Source organism: Gobius niger (assembly GCF_951799975.1).
Source record: "Gobius niger genome assembly, chromosome: 19".
Classification (NCBI taxonomy): Eukaryota; Metazoa; Chordata; class Actinopteri; order Gobiiformes; family Gobiidae; genus Gobius; species Gobius niger.
In genome coordinates, this window is record NC_136870.1 from 17202430 (window position 1) to 17223813 (window position 21384).

The 21384-nt window shown below is 42.7% G+C and overlaps 1 protein-coding gene across 22 annotated transcripts in view; it reads right to left on the reverse strand.

Moving 5' to 3' along the window:
- Nucleotides 1-8187: 8187 nt before the first annotated feature.
- Nucleotides 8188-21384, reverse strand: part of LOC306978931 (ankyrin-3-like) — a 103159-nt gene continuing 89962 nt past the window's right edge. For 21 of the 22 annotated variants that reach the window (XM_079577665.1, XM_079577666.1, XM_079577667.1 and 18 more), the window contains 10 exons: nt 20244-20318; nt 18287-18418; nt 17288-17431; nt 13098-13707; nt 12882-13020; nt 12245-12328; nt 11478-11561; nt 10916-11149; nt 10596-10662; nt 8188-9598 (listed from right to left, as the gene is read on the reverse strand). In XM_079577665.1, the coding sequence (XP_079433791.1) occupies nt 10615-10662; nt 10916-11149; nt 11478-11561; nt 12245-12328; nt 12882-13020; nt 13098-13707; nt 17288-17431; nt 18287-18418; nt 20244-20318 (1550 nt within the window). In that variant the 3' untranslated portion in view covers nt 8188-9598; nt 10596-10614. The remainder of the gene's footprint in view (nt 9599-10595; nt 10663-10915; nt 11150-11477; nt 11562-12244; nt 12329-12881; nt 13021-13097; nt 13708-17287; nt 17432-18286; nt 18419-20243; nt 20319-21384) is intronic. The other variant, XM_079577662.1, reaches the window with a different exon arrangement.

A 21384-nucleotide genomic window follows, 5' to 3' on the forward strand; every position in this document is an offset into this window, starting at 1 on the left:
TCGATCCATCTCTGTGGACCTCTTTGACATGTTTTTTTGCTATATTTTATTTTTGAACATGTAAAGTATTTTTTATTAAAAGATTAAAACATCTAAAAGTATTGTCTGTTGTTTTAACTGTATATTTGATTATACATTATGTTCCGCCATATTGTGACCCCCTTTTGTGTCCACCACTGCTCTGCATGTCACTACTAACTATTCTTGCAAAAATAATGCAGAAAACAAAAAAACGAGACAAAAACGCAACACAAATGTGACAAAAAACACCCGATAAAAATGCAACAAAAAAGCAACAAAAACATGACCAAAAAGCAGTAACAAATGTGGTCATAGCTTTCTAATGAGGCGTATAGGCCTATAGGCTGTGGACTCTCCAGTCGATAAGCTTTTAGATTTGGGTAAAGCTGAACATGTAGAAAATGTGCTCAGGTAAGGCGAAGGTTAAGAGGTTAACTTGATCATCCTCTACAGGCTTATCACTGAAAAGCATGGACCTTTTCATTCAGTGAGGTGTGACAGTGACTTTATTTTCAGCATTTTGGTCCAGTTAGATCCACCACATTTATCGCCATTTATTGCAGTTTCCCCATATTTACAATATTTTTGTACGTCAATATTATTGGAGTCCATTACCTCTGACCCTCGGAGTGCGGTGGCCAGTCAGATTTCAGGAATGACCTGCTAGACACGCCCCTGGTATTCTGTGTCAATGTACCTGGAACCGCCCTACAAAGAAACCAAAACAATATCCTGAGCAACCCTTTTCCCCCCTTGTATTTGCTCTCATTATCTGTGTATAGCCATTTGACAACTATTATTAGCATCATACCTCATCTAAAAATGTGCAGCTTCTGCAGAATGTATGCCTGTTGTTTGTCTTTTCAATCATTAACTCAAAGCTTTGACCTTCTAATCTGGGTTCCAGGGACGATGACATAGACTGAGACGTCATAGATGCTCAGGTTCAGAAGGTGATGGTGCAACTGTACAAGCCGAACATTCAATATTTGTCCATCAGCGCTGTGCAGGACACGTGCAGGGCTTTGGCCGAGGGCTGTACGGTGAACGACAGACCAAACATAAAGAATTCTTTGAGGACTTTGCTTTTTAAAATTCAATTGTTATTAACCCTACAGTCCTGTATGGTGGAGAAGGCTGTTGAGTAGCCTATGAACATTTAATATTTCATGCCGCCACAGCATAAAGCTGGGGTCTTGCATGGGATGGGTCTAGCATAGAGGGACTTTTGTATTTTGTAGGGAAACCAGTTAAAAAAATGCTGCCAGAGGTTTTATGGAGGACCGTGGCTGCCAAAACAATAAATATATAAATAAAATAAAGAAATGCATGCATTTATTATAATAAGTGTGTTTATTTATTTATATATTTATTTCTGTATTTATTTATATATGTAAGGATGTGATCTTATGTGGGCCTTTCCGTTAACTTTTTGAAAGCCTTTAAAAGCCCCCCGCAGCTACGTTACGCTGCTTTTCTATTTGTGTTTTACAAGGTAAGGAGGGCTCCCGAGTGTGCTTAACACCACACTTTTTATTAACCGCTGAAATGTTGTTTTTTGTTTGTTTTTTGAAACTTCAAGCTAATGTTTTATACTGAGTGAAATCTGTGTGAAAATAACTATTTTACACCCGTGTCAAGGTCCTATCTTGAACGTTAATAGCGTAACGGAAAATGTTCATTTGTAACTGATACATATTTTATTTGTTGTACCTTTTGTGAGGTCATTTTCTTATTAGATTGTAATTGAGGCTTTTCTATTTGGGTTTTACAAGTGGAATAAATGAGGAGCGTCTGTTCAGCCTCGACCATCATCCCGAGTCCTAGTATTCCCTGTCCGCACTGCTGGCCCCAGTCCAGTAGAAATGACAACACAACGCAGAGCCATTCGATTGGGTCCTCGAGAGCACAGAGACAGGGTTACATATATTTATACATTTATTTATTTTTGTATTTATTAATATATGTATTAATTTATTTATTTCTGTATTTATATATTTATTTATTTTTCTATTTATTTATTTCTGTATTTATTTATTTATGTACTTCTGTATTAATATATTTATTTATTTATTCATTTTGTATTTATTTATTTATGCATTCATTTATTTATTTCTATATTTATTTCTGTATTTCTCTTAATGCATGCAAATGATGCTGTAAGCTCATTGGTTAATCTTTCTTCATGCACACAGACTGATCTCAGACGCCTTATCCAGCATAGACACTGCCAAACATGAGCTACTACATACATAAGTAGTTTATTGTGCTGTGTGTTTAGATGATGCTTCAGAAGCTACAACTGTTGTAGCAGAGCTCATTCTATCTGGTGCTGGACGGTGATCTGTGGTTGCTGTTGGATCTGAAGCGCCAGCAGAAGGCGCTGGAGAGTGCACGCGATCGTCTGGACCTTCTCTGGTTTCTGCTGGACTATGCTTTAAAGCACATTATGTTTGTTGGCACTCAAGCTAACAAACATGGCAACAGCTGAAAAGCTTTCTCCCGCCATGGAGATGGAGCAGGATAGCGCTCGGCTTTGCACTTGCGGGAACAAGATCCCAAGCAATGACTCACACCAGGTCTGCTTGGCGTGCCTCGGGCTGGAACATGCCCGAGCCGCTTTAGATTATCCCGGCTCGTGCCCCCACTGCTCCCGGTTCACGGTGAAAAGTCTCCGCCGCCGGCTGGCCCGCCAAGCCTGCCTCTCGGAGAGGGCTCCCGCTCTGAATGAGCCCGCCGCTACCGCAGCACTTCAGCTCGGAGCGGCCTCGACTATGAGGAGGAGGACTCATTTGGAGAGGACCTTTTGGTGTCGGAGGACGACGAGGATGACTCCTCTTTCGTTCCCCCGGGCCAAGGGGAGAGTTCCCCGTTGACTTACGCCAGGAATGACGACGGGGCTGCAGCTGGCCCCCAGCAGGTTAGACCCGCGTGGCCGAAGAAAACGGCGGCCTCCTCTCTGTCAGTTCCAGTGTGCCACAGGAGGTCATCCCCGACTCCAGTGTCGTGTGCGCCCCTCAGGAGGACCCGCGTGTCCCCACCAAGAGGAAGAGAGACTATGTTCACGTGTTGGATTGTTCTCATACTATCTGGTGCTGGATGGTGATCTGTGGTTGCTGTTGGATCTGAAGCGCCAGCAGAAGGCACTGGAGAGTGCACGCGATCGTGTGGACCTTCTCTGGTTTCGGCTGGACTATGCTTTAAAGCACATATCATCAGCCAACAGAAACTTGAGAATTTCCTGCTGATTCCTGATGATCACAGACTTCGACACCAGCCCCGGCCTTAGAATAGGCCCGATGAATATAGGCATCAGGCTCCCGTTGGTTGTACGCCATCGCCTTCCTCCGGTGACGGCTATGCTCTTTTACAAGCCGCCTGTGTTCTTTGACAGGCATCAAATACATGCATGTCCCACCAAGGCCCACTTGGCCTGGACTATCGCCACTGGACTACCAAGGGATCCCAAAGAAATAAGAATGAGATTTGAATTATTTGAGGTGCAGACAAAGCTCTTGGACCCCACAGTGGAGGAGCAGGGACTGGATCAGAAGTGTACCATCCAGGGCCTGTCCTGTGTCGTGAGGGACCTCATCCCAAACCGCCACTACCCGAGGTGCAGACCAAGCTCCTGCACCCCAGGGATTGGATCAGAAATGTACCGTATTACTACCAGTTCTCTGTGACACACGAGGACCACAGTAGGCGTTTCTGATCCCTAAAAATTATTTTGGATTTAGATTCCCTTGAAATAAATTATTAAGAGTATTTTGGTTCCATGACACTGCAGTCCTTTATGTAAAAACTTCTATGGAGGACAGTGGCTGCCAAAACAATAAATATATCTATAAATAAATATATAAATAAAATAAAGATCAAATTTGCAAAGAAATGCATGCATTAATTTATTTGCGAGCTTTTCGTTTCTATGGCTCTTTACATTTATTATAATTAAGTATAATAAAGTGTTTATTTATATATATATATATATTTATTTATACATTATTTATTTATGTATTTATGCATTTCAGTATTTATATATGTATTTATTTATGTATTTATATATTTATTTATGTATTTATTTTTGTATTTGTTGTTGGAATGTTGGAATTTCCTCAGACACGCCCCTTTGCGCAGTCTCCTCGCGGCTCAGTTTTCCGCATCCTGAAAATATTTCTAATTACGCGGACGGTCCGCGCGGAAATCCATGACGGAGGACAACGAGAATCACGTGTGGACAGTCCGCAGCTACCAAACAGTATGAAAGGCCACTACCGTCCCGTCTGTGCATCTAAACTCCATGCAGAATTAACGTACGGGAAGTATAATGAGACCTTTACTCTGGAAGAAGAAAGTATTTGTCCAGATCCAGATGTTTACATAAGTCGTTTATTGTGCTGTGTGTTTAGATGATGCGTCAGAAGCTACAACTGTTGCAGCAGAACTCATACTATCTGGTGCTGGACGGTGATCTGTGGTTGCTGTTGGATCTTGAAGCGCCAGCAGAAGGCGCTGGAGAGTGCACGCGATCGTTTGGACCATCTCTGGTTTCGGCTGGACTATACTTTAAAGCACATTATCATCAGCCAACAGCCTGACCTCTTGCTTTTCAGCCGTATTACTCTGGAAGAAGATAAACGGCGCAATATGCTAACCCCCGACTGTATGTATGTATACTGGACATTATTCCAAAACAAAACAAGACCATATAAACATGAGTATATTGTGGTAAATGATTCCATTCCTGCATGGCTTGAACCACAAAGTTAATTAATATCTCTTTTCATTTTTAAATCATCCTATTTGTCTCCAAACAAATTGCAACAGAACCGGCTCGTGCCCCCACTGCTCCCGGTTCACGGTGAAAAGTCTCCGCCGCCGGCTGGCCCGCCAAGCCTGCCTCTCGGAGAGGGATCCCGCTCTGAATGAGCCCGCCGCTACCGCAGCACTTCAGCTCAGAGCGGCCTCGACTATGAGGAGGAGGACTCATTTGGAGAGGACCTTTTGGTGTCGGAGGACGACGAGGATGACTCCTCTTTCGTTCCCCCGGGCCAAGGGGAGAGTTCCCCGTTGACTAACGCCAGGAATGACGACGGGGCTGCAGCTGGCCCCCAGCAGGTTAGACCCGCGTGGCCGAAGAAAACGGCGGCCTCCTCTACTCCTCAGGCTGTTCCACGGCCACATGGTGTATCACAGCCGCTGAGGAGGAAGAAGAAGGCGTCTTTGCAGTCCACCCCGCTGCTTTCAGACGGAGACGGCCCGGTTCTACGTTTGCCCGTCTCTGTCAGTTCCAGTGTGCCACAGGAGGTCATCCCCGACTCCAGTGTCGTGTGCGCCCCTCAGGAGGACCCGCGTGTCCCCACCAAGAGGAAGAGAGACTATGTTCACGTGTTGGATTGTTCTCATTCTATCTGGTGCTGGATGGTGATCTGTGGTTGCTGTTGGATCTGAAGCGCCAGCAGAAGGCGCTGGAGAGTGCACGCGATCGTCTGGACCTTCTCTGGTTTCGGCTGGACTATTAAAGCACATTATCATCAGCCAACAGAAACTTGAGAATTTCCTGCTGATTCCTGATGATCACGGACTTCGACACCAGCCCCGGCTTTAGAATAGGCCCGATGAATATAGGCATCAGGCTCCCGTTGGTTGTACGCCATCGCCTTCCTCCGGTGACGGCTATGCTCTTTTACAAGCCGCCTGTGTTCTTTGACAGGCATCAAATACATGCATGTCCCACCAAGGCCCACTTGGCCTGGACTATCGCCACTGGACTACCAAGGGATCCCAAAGAAATAAGAATGAGATTTGAATTATTTGAGGTGCAGACAAAGCTCTTGGACCCCACAGTGGAGGAGCAAGGACTGGATCAGAAGTGTACCATCCAGGGCCTGTCCTGTGTCGTGAGGGACCTCATCCCAAACCGCCACTACCCGAGGTGCAGACCAAGCTCCTGCACCCCAGGGATTGGATCAGAAATGTACCGTATTACTACCAGTTCTCTGTGACACACGACGACCACAGTAGCCTGGTCTACGCAGGCGTTTCTGATCCCCAAAAATTATTTTGGATTTAGATTCCCTTGAAATAAATTATTAAGAGTATTTTGGTTCCATGACACTGCAGTCCTTTATGTAAAAGGGAAATTAATATTGAAATGTAGGTAAACTTCTATGGAGGACCGTGGCTGCCAAAACAATAAATATATCTATGAATAAATATATCAATAAAATAAAGATCAAATTTGCAAAGAAATGCATGCATTTATTATAATTAAGTATAATAAAGTGTTTATTTATATATATATATATATATATTTATATATACATTTATTTATTTATGCATTTCAGTATTTATATATTTATTTATGTATTTATTTATGTATTTATTTATGTATTTGTTGTTGGAATGTTGGAATTTCCTCAGACACGCCCCTTTGCGCAGTCTCCTCGCGGCTCAGTTTTCCGCGTCCTGAAAATATTTCTAATTACGCGGACGGTCCGCGCGGAAATCCATGACGGAGGACAACGAGAATCGCGTGTGGACAGTCCGCAGCTACCAAACAGTATGAAAGGCCACTACCGTCCCGTCTGTGCATCTAAACTCCACGCAGAATTAACGTACGGGAAGTATAATGAGACCTTTACTCTGGAAGAAGAAAGTATTTGTCCAGATCCAGATGTTTACATAAGTCGTTTATTGTGCTGTGTGTTTAGATGATGCGTCAGAAGCTACAACTGTTGCAGCAGAGCTCATACTATCTGTTGCTGGACGGTGATCTGTGGTTGCTGTTGGATCTGAAGCGCCAGCAGAAGGCGCTGGAGAGTGCACGCGATCGTGTGGACCTTCTCTGGTTTCGACTGGACTATACTTTAAAGCACATTATCATCAGCCAACAGAAACTTGAGAAGTTCCTGCTCAAAAGTCAGCAAGGACAGATGGAAAAAGATTTGCTCACTGATACTCAGTCCACTGTGAGAAATGTCCATAAAATGATCACGGACTTTGACACCAGCCCCGGCTTTAGAATAGGCCCGATGAATATAGGCATCAGGCTCCCATTGGTTGTACGCCATCGCCTTCCTCCGGTGACGGCTATGCTCTTTTACAAGCCGCCTGTGTTCTTTGACAGGCATCAAATACATGCATGTCCCACCAAGGCCCACTTGGCCTGGACTATCGCCACTGGACTACCAAGGGACCCCAAAGAAATAACCGGAAGTGTCTGTACAACGGAAGTGCCGAGACAACGCAAAAAGTGGCAAAAGTGGGCGGGGCGGAATAAGGTGAATAGAGCTTGAGCTGGAGGTCAACTGACGGTAACTATGGTAACTGTGGTAACTGACAAAATGCATATTGTTATGTCTTTGTTTATTGACTCATATCTCAGTCATTACTGGAGGAATCCACATGAAACAAAAACTGTCACAAAGTTCATTGTCTCCTGTCAGCACATATGAACTAATGTCCAATTATTTTCTCAGAAAAACGTCAAAAAGTGGTGACATTATGCAAAAACATTACCGTGATGTTGTCCAATAGAAAGGACTTTCAGACAGAAAAATAATATCACAGGTTTGTGAATCCAATCATGATGAAATACTGATGAGGGAAATCATTTGTCAATTTTCGTTTTTGAGATTTTATAAAAACTGTATTTCTCCCATAGGGTTGTATTGGCCCTGCCCTCCGTTTGACATTACATTCTAACTCATGAACACCACCTGTATGTCCGCGGGTTTTCAGATATTTTTGGGCGTGGCTCAGTCTTCTACGTCGCCATCCTGAAAATATTTCTAATTACGCGGTCGGTCCACGCGGCAATCAATGGCGGAGGACAACGGTTTTCTCCGTTATGAACACGGAGGTTTCCTCCAGTGAAGTCGTTACATCACAGTTAGCTGTTAATAAGTGAGTCCTAAACTAAAGTGTTACCCTTTTTTCACATAAAAAAGTTGCATAATGCACCTTTATTCGTCACGACTTGGTGCTTTGCTACTTGTGACTTGCACATGAGGGACTGACTCCCACCTCCACTTTTCAGTATAATGTAGCCTCACTTTATTTTATTGTTTTGGTTGTGAAAGTGAATGCAAATGAGAATGCCAGGTGATAAAGATTTTACACACATTAAAAAAACAAAACAAAAAAAACGCACAAGCATTCCAATCTATTTTTCATTTTAAACACAATTTATTTTCTGCTTAAATAATTAATTTGTTCATCCAGTGTAGGCTATGTCCATACAGGTTTTGTACCAGGTTGTTCTCGTCGACAGTGGATGCTTCGGGTGCTTTTGTATGAAAAAAGACAAAGACACAAACGTACACAGGAGCAGAGCATCTGATCTTTAACCAGCAGTGGGCAATACTGTGTCGATTGAAGTAAAAAGTCCTATAGGTTTTACTAATGGTGTTAAAAAACAGAAAGTCTGCTCTCGTGTCAAAATCCAACCAATTAAATAAGGATTAAAAATTATCAAACCGTCAAAATAAAAAGCCCCCTTTAAAAAACACAGCAGGTCTAAAAGCATAGACACTTGAAGGATGACAATATAGACAACACACAAGGCTGCTAGCATTCTGAAGCTAACAAAGTCTACAGTCATTTTGAAGGTGGGTAAGTGGAAACTGCTAGCTAGTATCATGTGGAAGCATAGGTACTCGAAGGAGTGTGTGAAAGATTATATAAAAAGTAAAACAAAAAACAGGCATATATGGAGTTGTTATGAGTGTCCACGCAGAAGTACCGTCAGTAATTGTAGTACAGTGCTTTGTATTAGCAGAAGAATAGGAAAGGTCAAATAAAGTGACGTTACATGCAGCAAAATATTAGTTTCTCTGAGTTTGAAGGAAAAAAACAAAACAAAAAACAAAAAAGAAAACATTTCCGGAGTAACGACTGGCTTCAAGAAATGTCCGTTTGTTAATCGTCAAGCAGAGTTTTCATTCATTTACATACAGCTTGCTTCATTGTTTGTTTGGGAAGAGCAACAGGGAGGCGGGACGCTCAAGGCTTAAGCGCCCGCCTCGAAATGCAATTACAAACGCACTGAACCTGCAAAGCCTCTCTCCTCCGCTCAAATCAGTGCATAAACTCTTTAGATTTTATACAGTGTCATTTATGTACATCAAAACCACCTATTTACTTCCTATAATTCATTGTTGTGTTTTCCATGTGAACCACACTGTGCACCTGAATACAGTGGCTCCAAACAGGAAGAAAAAATACACCATGTGAGGCAAGAGTCTGTCAGGAAGTCCTTTTTTTGAGATTAGATTTTTTTTTTTTTGTCCCAATGGCGCCATCTTTGGTCACACTCGGTCCCGGCGTCGTCGTCGTGTGCGGATGCTGCTGTTCGCTGTTCCAACCGTAAAAGTGATGACATGCTCATGCGAAATCAAATTGTCAAAGTACGTTTGTTTTGCTTCGTCTTGCTGTAAAACCATGCGGAATTTTTAAAAGTGAGAGCATCAGGTTTTTTTTTGGTTTTGTCAGACACGGCTCCCGGTGCAGGTGTTTCCAGTTTGAGATTTCCCTTCTGGTGTGTGGGGGGGTTCGCAGGTGGACGACTGTGGATCTATAGAAATAAAAAATAAAAAAGAGAGAGAAATGCATGAACGATTTAGGACTCTTTTTAGCTTAATATTGTCAGAGATACAGTGTCAACATCCTATCTCGGGGGCAACCACTATATCAAGAGCCACATTTAAAGCCTCTGGTGGTTAAAGTAAACCCATAAAGTTAAGCCATAAACAAGGACATTTAGTTTTTCGGCATTTTCCAGGGAAAGACCAATGGCCGCTGGCTGCCCTGCTTTTTGACCACAAACGTGGGGGCCGCCATTGCTCCGCCGTTGCTGCAGTACCTCCATATCGCCGCTAGGCCCCCATTGAAAAGCATTGGACTTTAGACACGTTAAAAACTACTTTAAAGCCTGGTTTCAATTGTTTCAACACTAGACTAGGCTAGATATTCCTCCTGAGATAACGCTGGGTTAATAACAATATATGAAACCAGGCTGGTTTTCGTAATATGAATTTTTGAAATCTCGTACTTAATGAGGCTCGGACTGTTAGCATTGGAGCAGCGCGAGCTACACGTCACGCAAGGGCCGAGTCTACGGTGAAAATCCCGCCCATATGCCCTTTTTAGGAACATGCTTCGTCAGAGCTGGGGAGGGGGAGCCTGTAAATCCGCCATGAATTGCCCCACGGCCGTGGTCAATCTGGTAAACGGGGAGGAGTGAGCATAAGACGTCCATTTTTTTTACAGTCTATGGGAAAGACCCACTAATCCCCATGTTTCTTTATTTTAAAAAGTCATAAACCGTATTCTCTGAACTATAAGTCGCACTTTTTTTTCAGAGTTTGGCTGGGGGTGCTTGTACTTATACTTATAACTTCACATGTATTTTTTTTAAATACTGACAGCCACTAGAGGGCGCACTGAAAAAAAACAAAAAAAAAAAAAAAACTGTAGTCTCTCAGCAAACCACTTCCTTCCAAATATTGGGTTTCAGTCTCATGAATCACCCTTTATCTATGATTAGATTGCTAAAACATAAAAATCCTTACCAGTTCATGAGCTTCACTGTTACGATTGGCCCTTCTTGCCTTGTTTTTTGCTGCCTCCTTCTCCACTCTAGGCACAAAGGAAAACAAAGTTAGACAAATACAGTTGCAAATTATGGTAAAGCTGTATGACTGTTTTGACAGCTTATTATTTCAGCAGAAGTGTGCAGGCAGCATGCTGAAAATGAGAAGACAGTTCAGAGAAAGGAGGGTAAATTTGTTAGCACAGTTGAAAAGAAAGTGAGTCCACTATGTTAGATGTTACGTTTCTACTCCGATCATGGCCTACGATGCACTGCAGACACACATGGGGACGGTCCAACCTCAGATTTGCCTTTCTGGGCCTCCTCTCCCTTCTGTCGAGAGCGCTTGCCTTTCTTCTTGCTCTTTCCCCCCTTCCCCACAGAAGGAGCAGCGTCGACGCCCCCTGTTGTTAAATCATCAGCACCACCACCACCACCAACAATCCCACCACCAACGTCTACAGCCTCAGTGACTGTCTCCCCCTCCATTAGCTCCTCTGAGTTGTACACGCGCCGCACCACCTTCCTGATCACCTGTAGGGGGCACAAGCGTGTTAGAGGGACAGGCGCTTAAGGGGAATGAAATGGAATGAAATGTAGAGCAACAGGAAAATGTATATGTATTGAGAATATTGTAAAGGCCTTCAGTGTATGTGACAGGGTGGATTTCCAGATTGTGAGATTGACTGACGCTGATATTACAATCCAATCAATATCCCGTTCTAAAAATGAAGCGGCCTTGTGTGATTCTTTGTTTCTCTGTTGCATAAATTGTATAAGGATGCATAAGTTAACACACCATTTAGGACAAGAGATGAAGAAATAATAAAACTGTGTTATGGAGTGAGGAGGGAAAGGTTACTTTTCTTGTGACCAGATTCCCGTCTTCATCTGTGAACTGCTCCTCTGTCACAGAGTCCCCGGGGAGGTTCCTGGCATCCTCGCCCTAGATTTAGTATAAAGGTCAGGGTCAAATGATAAGGGGAAAAAAAGGGAGTAAGACAGATGTTGTAATAGTACATGGATGAGTATTACATGCATGACATTGTGTTACGGTGGATGGCAATAGCACAATCTGAAAAAATGTACTGATAACAGTTGAATAATGCCGAGTATATAGTCAACTCTTTGAAAGGCAGTACAATTGGTTGAAAAGGTTTTAAAGTAGTCATCCGTGCTGGTTTTTTTTTGTGTTTACTGGAGACGTTTAGCCTCTCATACAAGAAACACTTCACGAGCATAACAATAAAATTCAAATTCAAAGCAATCCAGTACAGATGACGATTTGAAAACCTTTCCTACAATGTATAACTCCTGTGCAGCTGAGAACTAAAACAAGCATGTACATACATACTACTGTCTGACAGACTTCAAGATGTCAAAAGCCAAACACATCAACAATCACTGCAAACTTAGCAAGTGTCACTCAGATACAAGACAGACTTAATATTCAAATCCATTCGTTTTTTCATGAACTTTCTCTGTATCTTTAATCTCGCAAATGGCATCCTTGATATTTTGAGGCAAAGCCATGATGTCTAGCAGCAAAGGCCACAACCACCGCAGTCACTACAAGCAGCAGCGATCACACGGTCCAGGCGTTCGGTCCGCACCACACCGGGACCTGACCTTGAGTATGACCCGTCTGCGATACACTCGGGTGGTCACAGTGGCATCATCATCGGAATCAGAGTCTGCAGCCGTGGCGCCCCCCTGACGAAGGCATCCCACCAACAGCGTGTGCACATTTTGAAAGTGTAAACTGATCAGGCATAGAATAGTAACAACTGGCCTTATATGTTGGTAACACTTAAAGCAGAACTAAGTAACTCATGCCCCTAGAGGCCATAAGCGCCACTGCAGTTGTCATATCATGTTGCGTTTTTTTTACTCATTAATTGTCCGTGAGAGTAAATACTACGCTGACAGAAAAGACAAAGGGACAGAGGGATATTGCCTGTTAGCTTCTTCTTCGTGATTCTATTAGTGTGTATTGTGCCTCAGACCCGGTGCAGGCAAAGTTGCAAGGGTGGTTTTCTGGCCAGAGACACCGGGGGAGATAATAGACCCCCCCCAATCACACCATTAACACTTGTATTACCCCCCAGAAGGACTACGAAAAGGAATTAGTAAGTTACTTAGTTCTTCTTTAATATGTGATCACTCAAAACCACCCTCACCCTCGAATATGCTATGATAACTTTAACATGGCACCACCTGTAGGATTTTTCCATTCAGTGTCAAAAATCTTAAGTGTTAATCTGACCTGGACTTTGCTGCTCTCCTCTTTGGACGCCTTCTTCTTCTTGCCCTCTTTGTCGTCTCTCATGGCGTCGCTGTGGCCTCCATTTTGTTTCTCCGTCCTCACCGGCGGCTGCTCCAGTGAATCGGCAAAACTGTCAGGGCTGGACAAGTACAGAAGTTTCACGCTTTGCTGATTGCACATAACTTTTGATGCTCAGAGCAGTTTTTCCACACCCACCTGCCCTCCTCCGCCCCGGGGCTCTGCAGGTGTTGACCCGTAGACTCGCCCGCCGCTCCAGACGCCTCTCCCTCTTGCCAACCTGAAACTGCAGACATGTCCCTCTCTGCTTGCCGTACTTGTTCAAGAATTGCATTGACCCTTTCCTCCGTCATCTCCTGGTCCTCCAAGCCTCCCTCCAGCTTTATGTCCTCCAGTAGGCTCTGTATCCGCTCCGGGGTCATTTCATCTTCTTCCTCCTCTGCTGCCTTTGCCTCCTTTCGCTCCGAAATGACAGTCCCGGCATCTTGTTCGAACTCTGAATCTTTCCCCTGCTTCTCTACGGATCTTCGGTCATTGTCGGGGCTCTCGTAGGTGACTTTAATTTCCTTAAGCAGGCTCGAATCGACTATAACATCGTCTTCGTCATGTTGAGGGGCGACCGTCATTGTGTCATTGCTGGACGTGTTGAGGGTTTGATTTAGGGACAGGTCGCTAGGCCTAGTAACGGACGTCCTGCTTTGGGAATCTGGGTACGTTTCGCCAAAGAAGTCGTCCGAGCGGAGCGGGGTGGGGGGCTCGTAGCTGAGGGACGTGGGGGTCTGCAGCTCCAGATCTACATTGTGGTATCCTGAGTGGATGGGAGGACCAAAGGATTAGACAAGGAACGGGGGGCAGGGGGGGAGGAGAGAGGAAGGGGGGAGGAAGGAAGGAAGGGGGAAGGAGATACAGTGGAGGTGTTGATGGAATGAGAGGCGACACTTGAACAGAAAACAGCGGCTTAAAACACTCAAGAGCTTGTTCAGATGTCCTGTAATGATTATGTGTTCATGTATGTCACGATAATGGTTTAAAACAAAAGTTATGCTGCCACAAAAATAATTAACAGTGCATTTACTGTTACTCAAAACCTAAAATCACAAGAGTCCGGGCTGTCCAATTACTTGAATTTTGATTTCAATTACACTTACTTACAAACAAAAGTTATATCATTTCAGTCGATAACTAAAATAACTGTATTTTCCCCCATAACCGAGCATATAATTTAAAGCATTATACTTTAAAATGCGTCTGCAGCATTAAAGAGAATTATTGTGATGTATAAATCTGCAACCCATCATTAGACATTGTTTCTCTTTTGCTCCCGAAGTATAATTGAATCAGAGATTTCATTGCCCTTCGTCACTATGAATTGTAAACAAAGAAATATCAGAAAAAAAAGCCATTTGTATTTCAATCAATTACAGTATATCTGAACAAGCGCTACACATACTCAGCAGTATGTAGTAAAAAATACAGATCGACAGGCGAAATGTCCCACAAGAAGATGGAGATGGACAATACAAAAACAAGTCTAAATTTCTGTCTCTGTTTTCAGGAGGTTATACCAGGCTTCATACTCTGCAATAGAAAGGGCAATTTTGGCAAAGCTTGCACAGGCGTTGACCAGCGTGAGTTCAAATTATAGTGAGTTAGTTGTTGTTAGTAGTATCTAAATGTAGAGCTCGGGGACAGAGTGATCCCGCCTGAAGTGCGACGGGACACCAGGGGGAAGCGGAGAGGAGGGAGGAGAGGCGGGATAGGTCAAAGGACGAGGAGGAGGAGGAGGGAGGGCAGAAAATGAGAAAGACACACGTTTGGGCAAAGGAAAATCAGTGGGAAAAAAGAAGGAAGATGCCAGGATCCGAGGTGAGGAAGGTAAGGGAGGGATGTAGGAGAGATGGGAGAGGTGCGGCAGGACAGGCGCGACGGGAAGCACATATACGGGGGACACAGTGGGCGGGGCCTGGAATTGTAAACAGGAAGTAGAACCAGGAATAGACGGGAAAGGGAAAGTCGGAGGAAAAAGACTCGGGATGATGGTCAATATTGAATAAGAAGGTTTTTTGGGGCATCGTGTTAGTGTGGGAGAGCTAGGAACTTTTATAGGTATTGCTATAACACAATTCACATGAGACAAAAAGACAACAGTTAGTTAGACAAGACTTGGCATGGACACACGCCGCATGAAAAGACAGACACTGAATGCACACGATGTTAAAATGAATGTATTATTTGAAGCTGCAGAAGCGAAACGATTGCGTATCCCCCACGGATAAGCAAAATGGTGTTTAGTCGGGAGCAGGGTGACTTTTTAAGAAGGAAATTCCACAGAAATCGGAAATAATTGGAAAAAGAAATTGGAAATATATGGGAACTAGGAAGACATAACATGCTTTGTTGCTTGTGTGACTTCCAAGATCAAGCAGCAGGGGGCACTGCTAATGTACGGTATGTTATGCCTCCTTTGCACACATATGGAGAGGGCCATATGCTCAGACACTCGGTCAAGCATCCTAACATTAGAGGCCCAAAAGCTGTCCAGACTTAGCTATCCAGGCTAGCAAAGGGAGGTTAGTGGTTGAATTAGGCTGGTTAGCGTTGGTTATTATAAGGAGAATTTGCATTAGGCGTGAGAAGAGCAGAGAGAAGGAAGAAGAGGAGGCTGGAGTCAAAGCAGGAGAGGCTTGGAGAACCCGTAGATGAGCGCTACATGGAGGCTAACAGCAGTTACACACAGAAAAAGGAAAGTTAGCGTGGTCTATTTCAACTTCCATCTGCGTCGAAGTGCGATTGAAACCAGACCAGATGTGTTGAAAAGACCACAATCACATTTTAACAACATTAGAGCAGGCAGCCTCTGACAACAACAGCAAAAGCCATGCAGTTTTGAGACTCAAAAATTGTTTTGAGTTGCACTTTTGCAGATTAGCTTTAGTTGGAATAGCATTAGCACACATTTTTGAAGTTGAAGATCAAACCAGTATAACCATAAAAACTCAAATATATATAATTATTACATAGGTAATTGCTTAAAGCCACACTGCGGAACATTCCAGCTGTTATGTTGCTACATCACAAGAGAGAAAATCATAAAAGAAAAGCACCAGAAATGCTCATGATGATCAAGTGGACACAGACAAAGCTAGTTTTGCTGTGGGTCAACCATGTAAAGCTTTTTGAAGAAGACATTGTGAATTTAAACCTCAGGCTTAGCGGCAACATCTCCATGGAGATGAGCTGGTGATGTCCACAACAAAAAATCACCCGTAATAATTAAATAAATGCTTATACTTGATTCTGTTTTAAGGGGTAGAATGTTACGCAGTATGGCTTTAAGTAAAATGAAGCATAGTAAGTATAATCAAAAAATCTCAAAGTTTAACGTGTATGTCAGTAGCTACCATCTTTTGAAACCACAGAGGAAAAAGAGCCAGAGGGAGAGGGATAGACTTGCCACACTTAAAGCCACATAACTTGGTTTGTATAATTATGTTTCTGTGTATTTAAAAGTAAAAAAATATGTATGTCGTGCATGTGTGTGAGAGACTGAATATTTATATACACACAAACATAACAAAACCAAATTATGATCTCGTGTCAAAGTCATCTGAGACAAAATATCAGATGCCACAATGACACCGTTTACATTGGTTTCTATAAAAGTTCATGCCTTTGAACATTTATCGACAGCAGTCACACACTGAATTGTCTCATGGTCCAAAATTCAACAAATGTGGTATTTGTGACTAGACGCAGTATAGGCAGAGGTGGACAGGAGTCTTGATTGGGGTAACAGGAGAAGAAATGTTGTACTGCTACTCTGCAAGGACTGTAGTAAGTTTACAGTGTGTAGTTTGATGCAGCTGCAGTTATGGAAATATTGTGTAGTTGCAGAAATAGTAATTATAGTTGACATGTAGCACGTAGTGAATCTGATCTAAGTACTATGCTGCCTTCATGTGTCATCTGTCAAGTTAAAAAATTGCATATGAATGTCCCAGCAGGTTATAATTTCTACTGAAGAGCGGGAGATGAAATAACGTAACAATTAGTGGCTGTAGTAGTGGCAGATACTGTATAACTGTGGTCCTGTATTGACCAAGTAGTGGTAACAGTACATCTTATATTTTACCATTAGTACTTCTACATCTACATGAGTCACTGCAGAGTAACAGTACATTTGTTTAACATGATACTGACTTTGTCCACCTCCATCTATTAGGCCTCTAAAACCTACTCCAGATTCATATTTCTGTTTAAAAAAAAAAAAGTATTTGGTCTTTGCTACGGCCTGCCTACAGCTCCGAGTGGGCGAGGTGAGGAGAGATGGAGAGAGACTGAAGAGAGAGACTGGAGAGGCATTAGGCTCAGGGTGGGCTACTCTTTACCATCGGACTGATCCGGGAATACTGCGTTATCATCGGCAAAGCAGCGTGTGCCTGAAATGTTACCGTAGTCAAAAATGGGCCCTTCCAGCAAAGTCACAATATCCAACCGGTTGATTTTAGTGAGCGCTGCGGTTAGAGCGTCCGCTGTGAAGACAGAGATAAGGAATGGGATTATAATACAGTAAAGTGTGTTTCTGAAGTATGCATACCCCTACATTTATTCCTATAATATTATATGTTACAGGCAGAGCCAATTCATAATTTGTAATGGAATTATTATCAAATCTATGGTTAATCTCAATTCAGTCAACTCATTGTTTGAAGCTACCACGCTCTTCCACAGGCACGCACAAAGACCAGACATGTACGTATCGACTCGTCTAAGCTCAGGTAAGAACATATCTCAGTATGGAAGAACGGTGGCCTGGTCCTTTCAAATGGAAACCATTTTGTGTTAAAAGGCATTTGAGTGGAAAGCATGCATTCGTTGTTTAAGATGGGTTTTATTTTTATTTAAACATCTGGCTCATGAACCATACATAAAATTGGATAAACGTTTCTTGTTTGCCACATCACCCAGCCTCACATTAGTATGACAGAGAAAATGTCCAAATTATTATACTAATCAATTTGAAAAATCATAGGCTTAAATACAGTAGAGGCTGCACTTTCAGTATTATGGGCAATGAAAGGACTTTACCACTAACCTAAACTTTTAAGTCAAAAACTGCACAACTATGATTAAGTGGGGAATCTGCAGTTATTGTGCTGTTTATAGTACTGTTTGAATTACCACATTTTTCTTTTTCGCAATTTTCAACATGTTTCTCTTTTTCACATCTTATTCTATGGTAAATGGCGCCTAATTTTTACATACAGAAAAGACATTTATTGGATTCTGTAAGGCTGCAATATGCTAAAAGAGAAATAAATAAAAGAGGTCTGACAACCTTTTGTCCCTGAATGTCGAGGGTATTATGAGTGTGGACTGTTGCTTACTTGTGGCGTTTTTACCATCCCTGTGCACCCATTTCTTTAGCAGCATGAAGCTCTGCGTGGTCAGAGAGTTGGGGTTTTCCACGCGGATGAAGTTGATCTCCTCCACAGAGAAATTCATTTCCCTGGCCAGCTCTGCAACAACAGAAACATACAGACTTGAGGAAAAAAATGTGCTTAAAAGCAACCAGTGACAGTGAAGTATGTTTAACAATAAACCTAAATTGACAGGATGGACCAATGTAGTCAACTGGACGATTTTGTCACTCCTTCAGGCCTTATCAGTTCAAGTTCAAGCCAGTTTCTCCCTTTTTCCCCCGTTTAAAAACAGTTAAGTGCTACCTAACCTACTTGTAACTTTGTGCCCCTTTGCCAACTTCTGTATTCCCCTTTTATTAATATTTCACACGCAACATTTGGAGTCGGGCTATACTTCATGCGTGCCGTGTTCGATTGATCTTGCTCATGGAAAATTGGACGAGGCGAACGGCTGCCAAACACTCCCATAGCAGCACCTATAACACATGGTGCCCGTGTGCAGAGAAAGCCCGGGCGGTGGCCGTAAATTTAACCCACGAGGACATAATGTGCGTTAGATCTGCAGCTCTCGCAAACAGTAGCACGCATTAAATATGAATCAGGGCTTTTTCCTCCGAGGGGGCACTCAGTCACGCTGCGCAGACAGACAGAGAGGCTCACAACTCCTGACATACTTCTAATGCCAATGCTCTCGCTCATAAACACACAAGAGTTCGAGCCACGCCCAATGGGACACATGCACTACGAGGCGCGGGACAATGCTGCAGTGCAGGTGGGTGAGGACGGACTGCAGTGACCACACCCAGATATTTCAGTGTGATATATTAATGATAAACTACTATCTCTTAAGGCATAATGTTTGCGCATGGAGGGATATTTGCATCCGGGCAATTTGGATATAAGATCTTGGAGTGGGCTGTTATGACTGTTACACCAGTCTTTTAAACATAATGAAGGCAATTGTTTTTGGTATTTTGTGGGCTAAGTGTGCTTTGAATTAGCTTGAGGCATAATCTTTTGCATAATAGCAATAGCAAATTAGACGGTTTAGATGCTGGGAGAGCCAATATGTAATATGCCATGCTTCATCAGGCACACAAAAAACTGGTGGAGTTTTTATGTATATTAACCAGCTAAAATATATAACAATAAACATATGATGCTATACTGCATAATCTCAGAATGTTGACCTATATGTATTGGTTCCACCGTCAACAAAACTATGAGAGAAATTCTTACAAACTATCGACAAGCAAATTCCCTTTTACATGGGAAATAATTAGTGGTTCAGTTGCACGGGCTGCTGTAAGGGGGGGTGGTAAATAATTTCCTCTGCAGTGCTGCACACACGCTCTGCACGGTTTGTCCACCAGGAGGCAACAGACACCACCAAACAAATCCCTTTGAAGCCAGTTCAAATTATTCACATGTGGGTGGGCGGAACACTGCAAAGTCCCCATTGCGGTCTGTTCAGCAGCGGGTTATCCCATGCTCAGAGATACACGATTGCGTCAATTTCAGTATGTAGTGACACCGATTGAGCAAAGCCATTTCAACGGTAGGATGTTATCTTTCGAGTTTTCTAAAAAGGCAATGCAATCACACCTCAATCTAGGTTGCTTTAAGCTGCATTTTGAAGACACAAGCAAGCACTAACAGAGGTCTACACCAGCTTTAATTTAGACTTGACTGGGGGAATTGCGGCTAGGTTTTGGGTATTGAGTGTTTAGATCAAATACATGTATTGAAAATTCTACACTCCATCGACAGTTGCTGTAATTGTGACTAAATTAAGATAGGTCAAGTTCATACAATAATTTTAAAAAAAAAGACAATTCCTTTATCAACATCGATTAGATTAGCAGATTATAAATTGGAATTTGAATCATTTTAAATGTACAAGTGATGTGCATTGGCTCACCAGTCCAGCTGAGTCCGAGGTGGTCTGCTACTATGGCCATGCGGAGGTCGGTCCTCTCACATGGGCTCTGTGGACCTGTGTGTTCAAAGTATCCCGGAAGCAGGAAGGAGCGAGACAAATACAGATTATTATAAAGCAAATAAACAACAGCAGATACAAAATGCCTAAGTAACTCTTAAATTATCTGAATACTTATATGTAATGTCATTCTGTGCATTATTCGTACCAAATACTGAACATTTTACCTGAGCTCTCTGAAGTCTCTTGATAAAGTCCACCTAACCTATAGATTGGCTCAACTCAGGAAGCATGATCTATCTCCGAGAGTGCAGTGGTTTGTATATTTATTTCCATCATGAAATAAAAACCTGTACCTGTACAAGTTTGCTAATGGGTAATGTGGGCTATGGATGGATGACTGTGACTGTACAAATTGATACTTTAAGATAAATGAGATTTTCTACAAAGAGTTCATTGTAAACCTCTGGGTAAATGCGACTACATAGTGAAATATGCTACATACAAATGTTGTTAGTATAAGTAATTGTTAAATTCACAGCACTTCAAAACTACTATCTACCATCAAGCAACATCGCCTCCCACTAAAGAAAGCAGTTCATTATCTTAAGTGGAAATCAGGCGTCACCAGCTTTTCAGGGCCTTTAGCTTGTAGCACAGAGGACATTGTTTTAACCAATGCGCACAACCGCTGGTGGTAGCATGTGATTTTCAAGATTAGCTGATGAATTGCTTTCTCAGTGAGCAAAAAGACGAAGATTACCACAGAACTATCTCTACGAGTCAAGCAAACAGACCAAAGCAAGCACAACGCTGCACTGTGCAACTCCTGTTAATGCTGCAGACCTGAACTTACGCATATGTGTGACCCTAAAAGCGCGCCTTGAGGAACGCATTGCTTAAGGAGCACTAATACAAAATAAATGTTTCAAATATTTAAGAAATCACTCGTACAAAAAACTCCAACCATACGGCAGTGTAAGTATAGTACCATCTGCCATTGTGTCTTTTCCTGTGCATTGTAAAAAAAAGTCTTCCTCATTCCAGAGTTAAGAAATAACTACGGCTGCAAACTGCTTCGCAATAGAATTGAAATGGTATTTTGTAAGGCTGTAATTAGAAA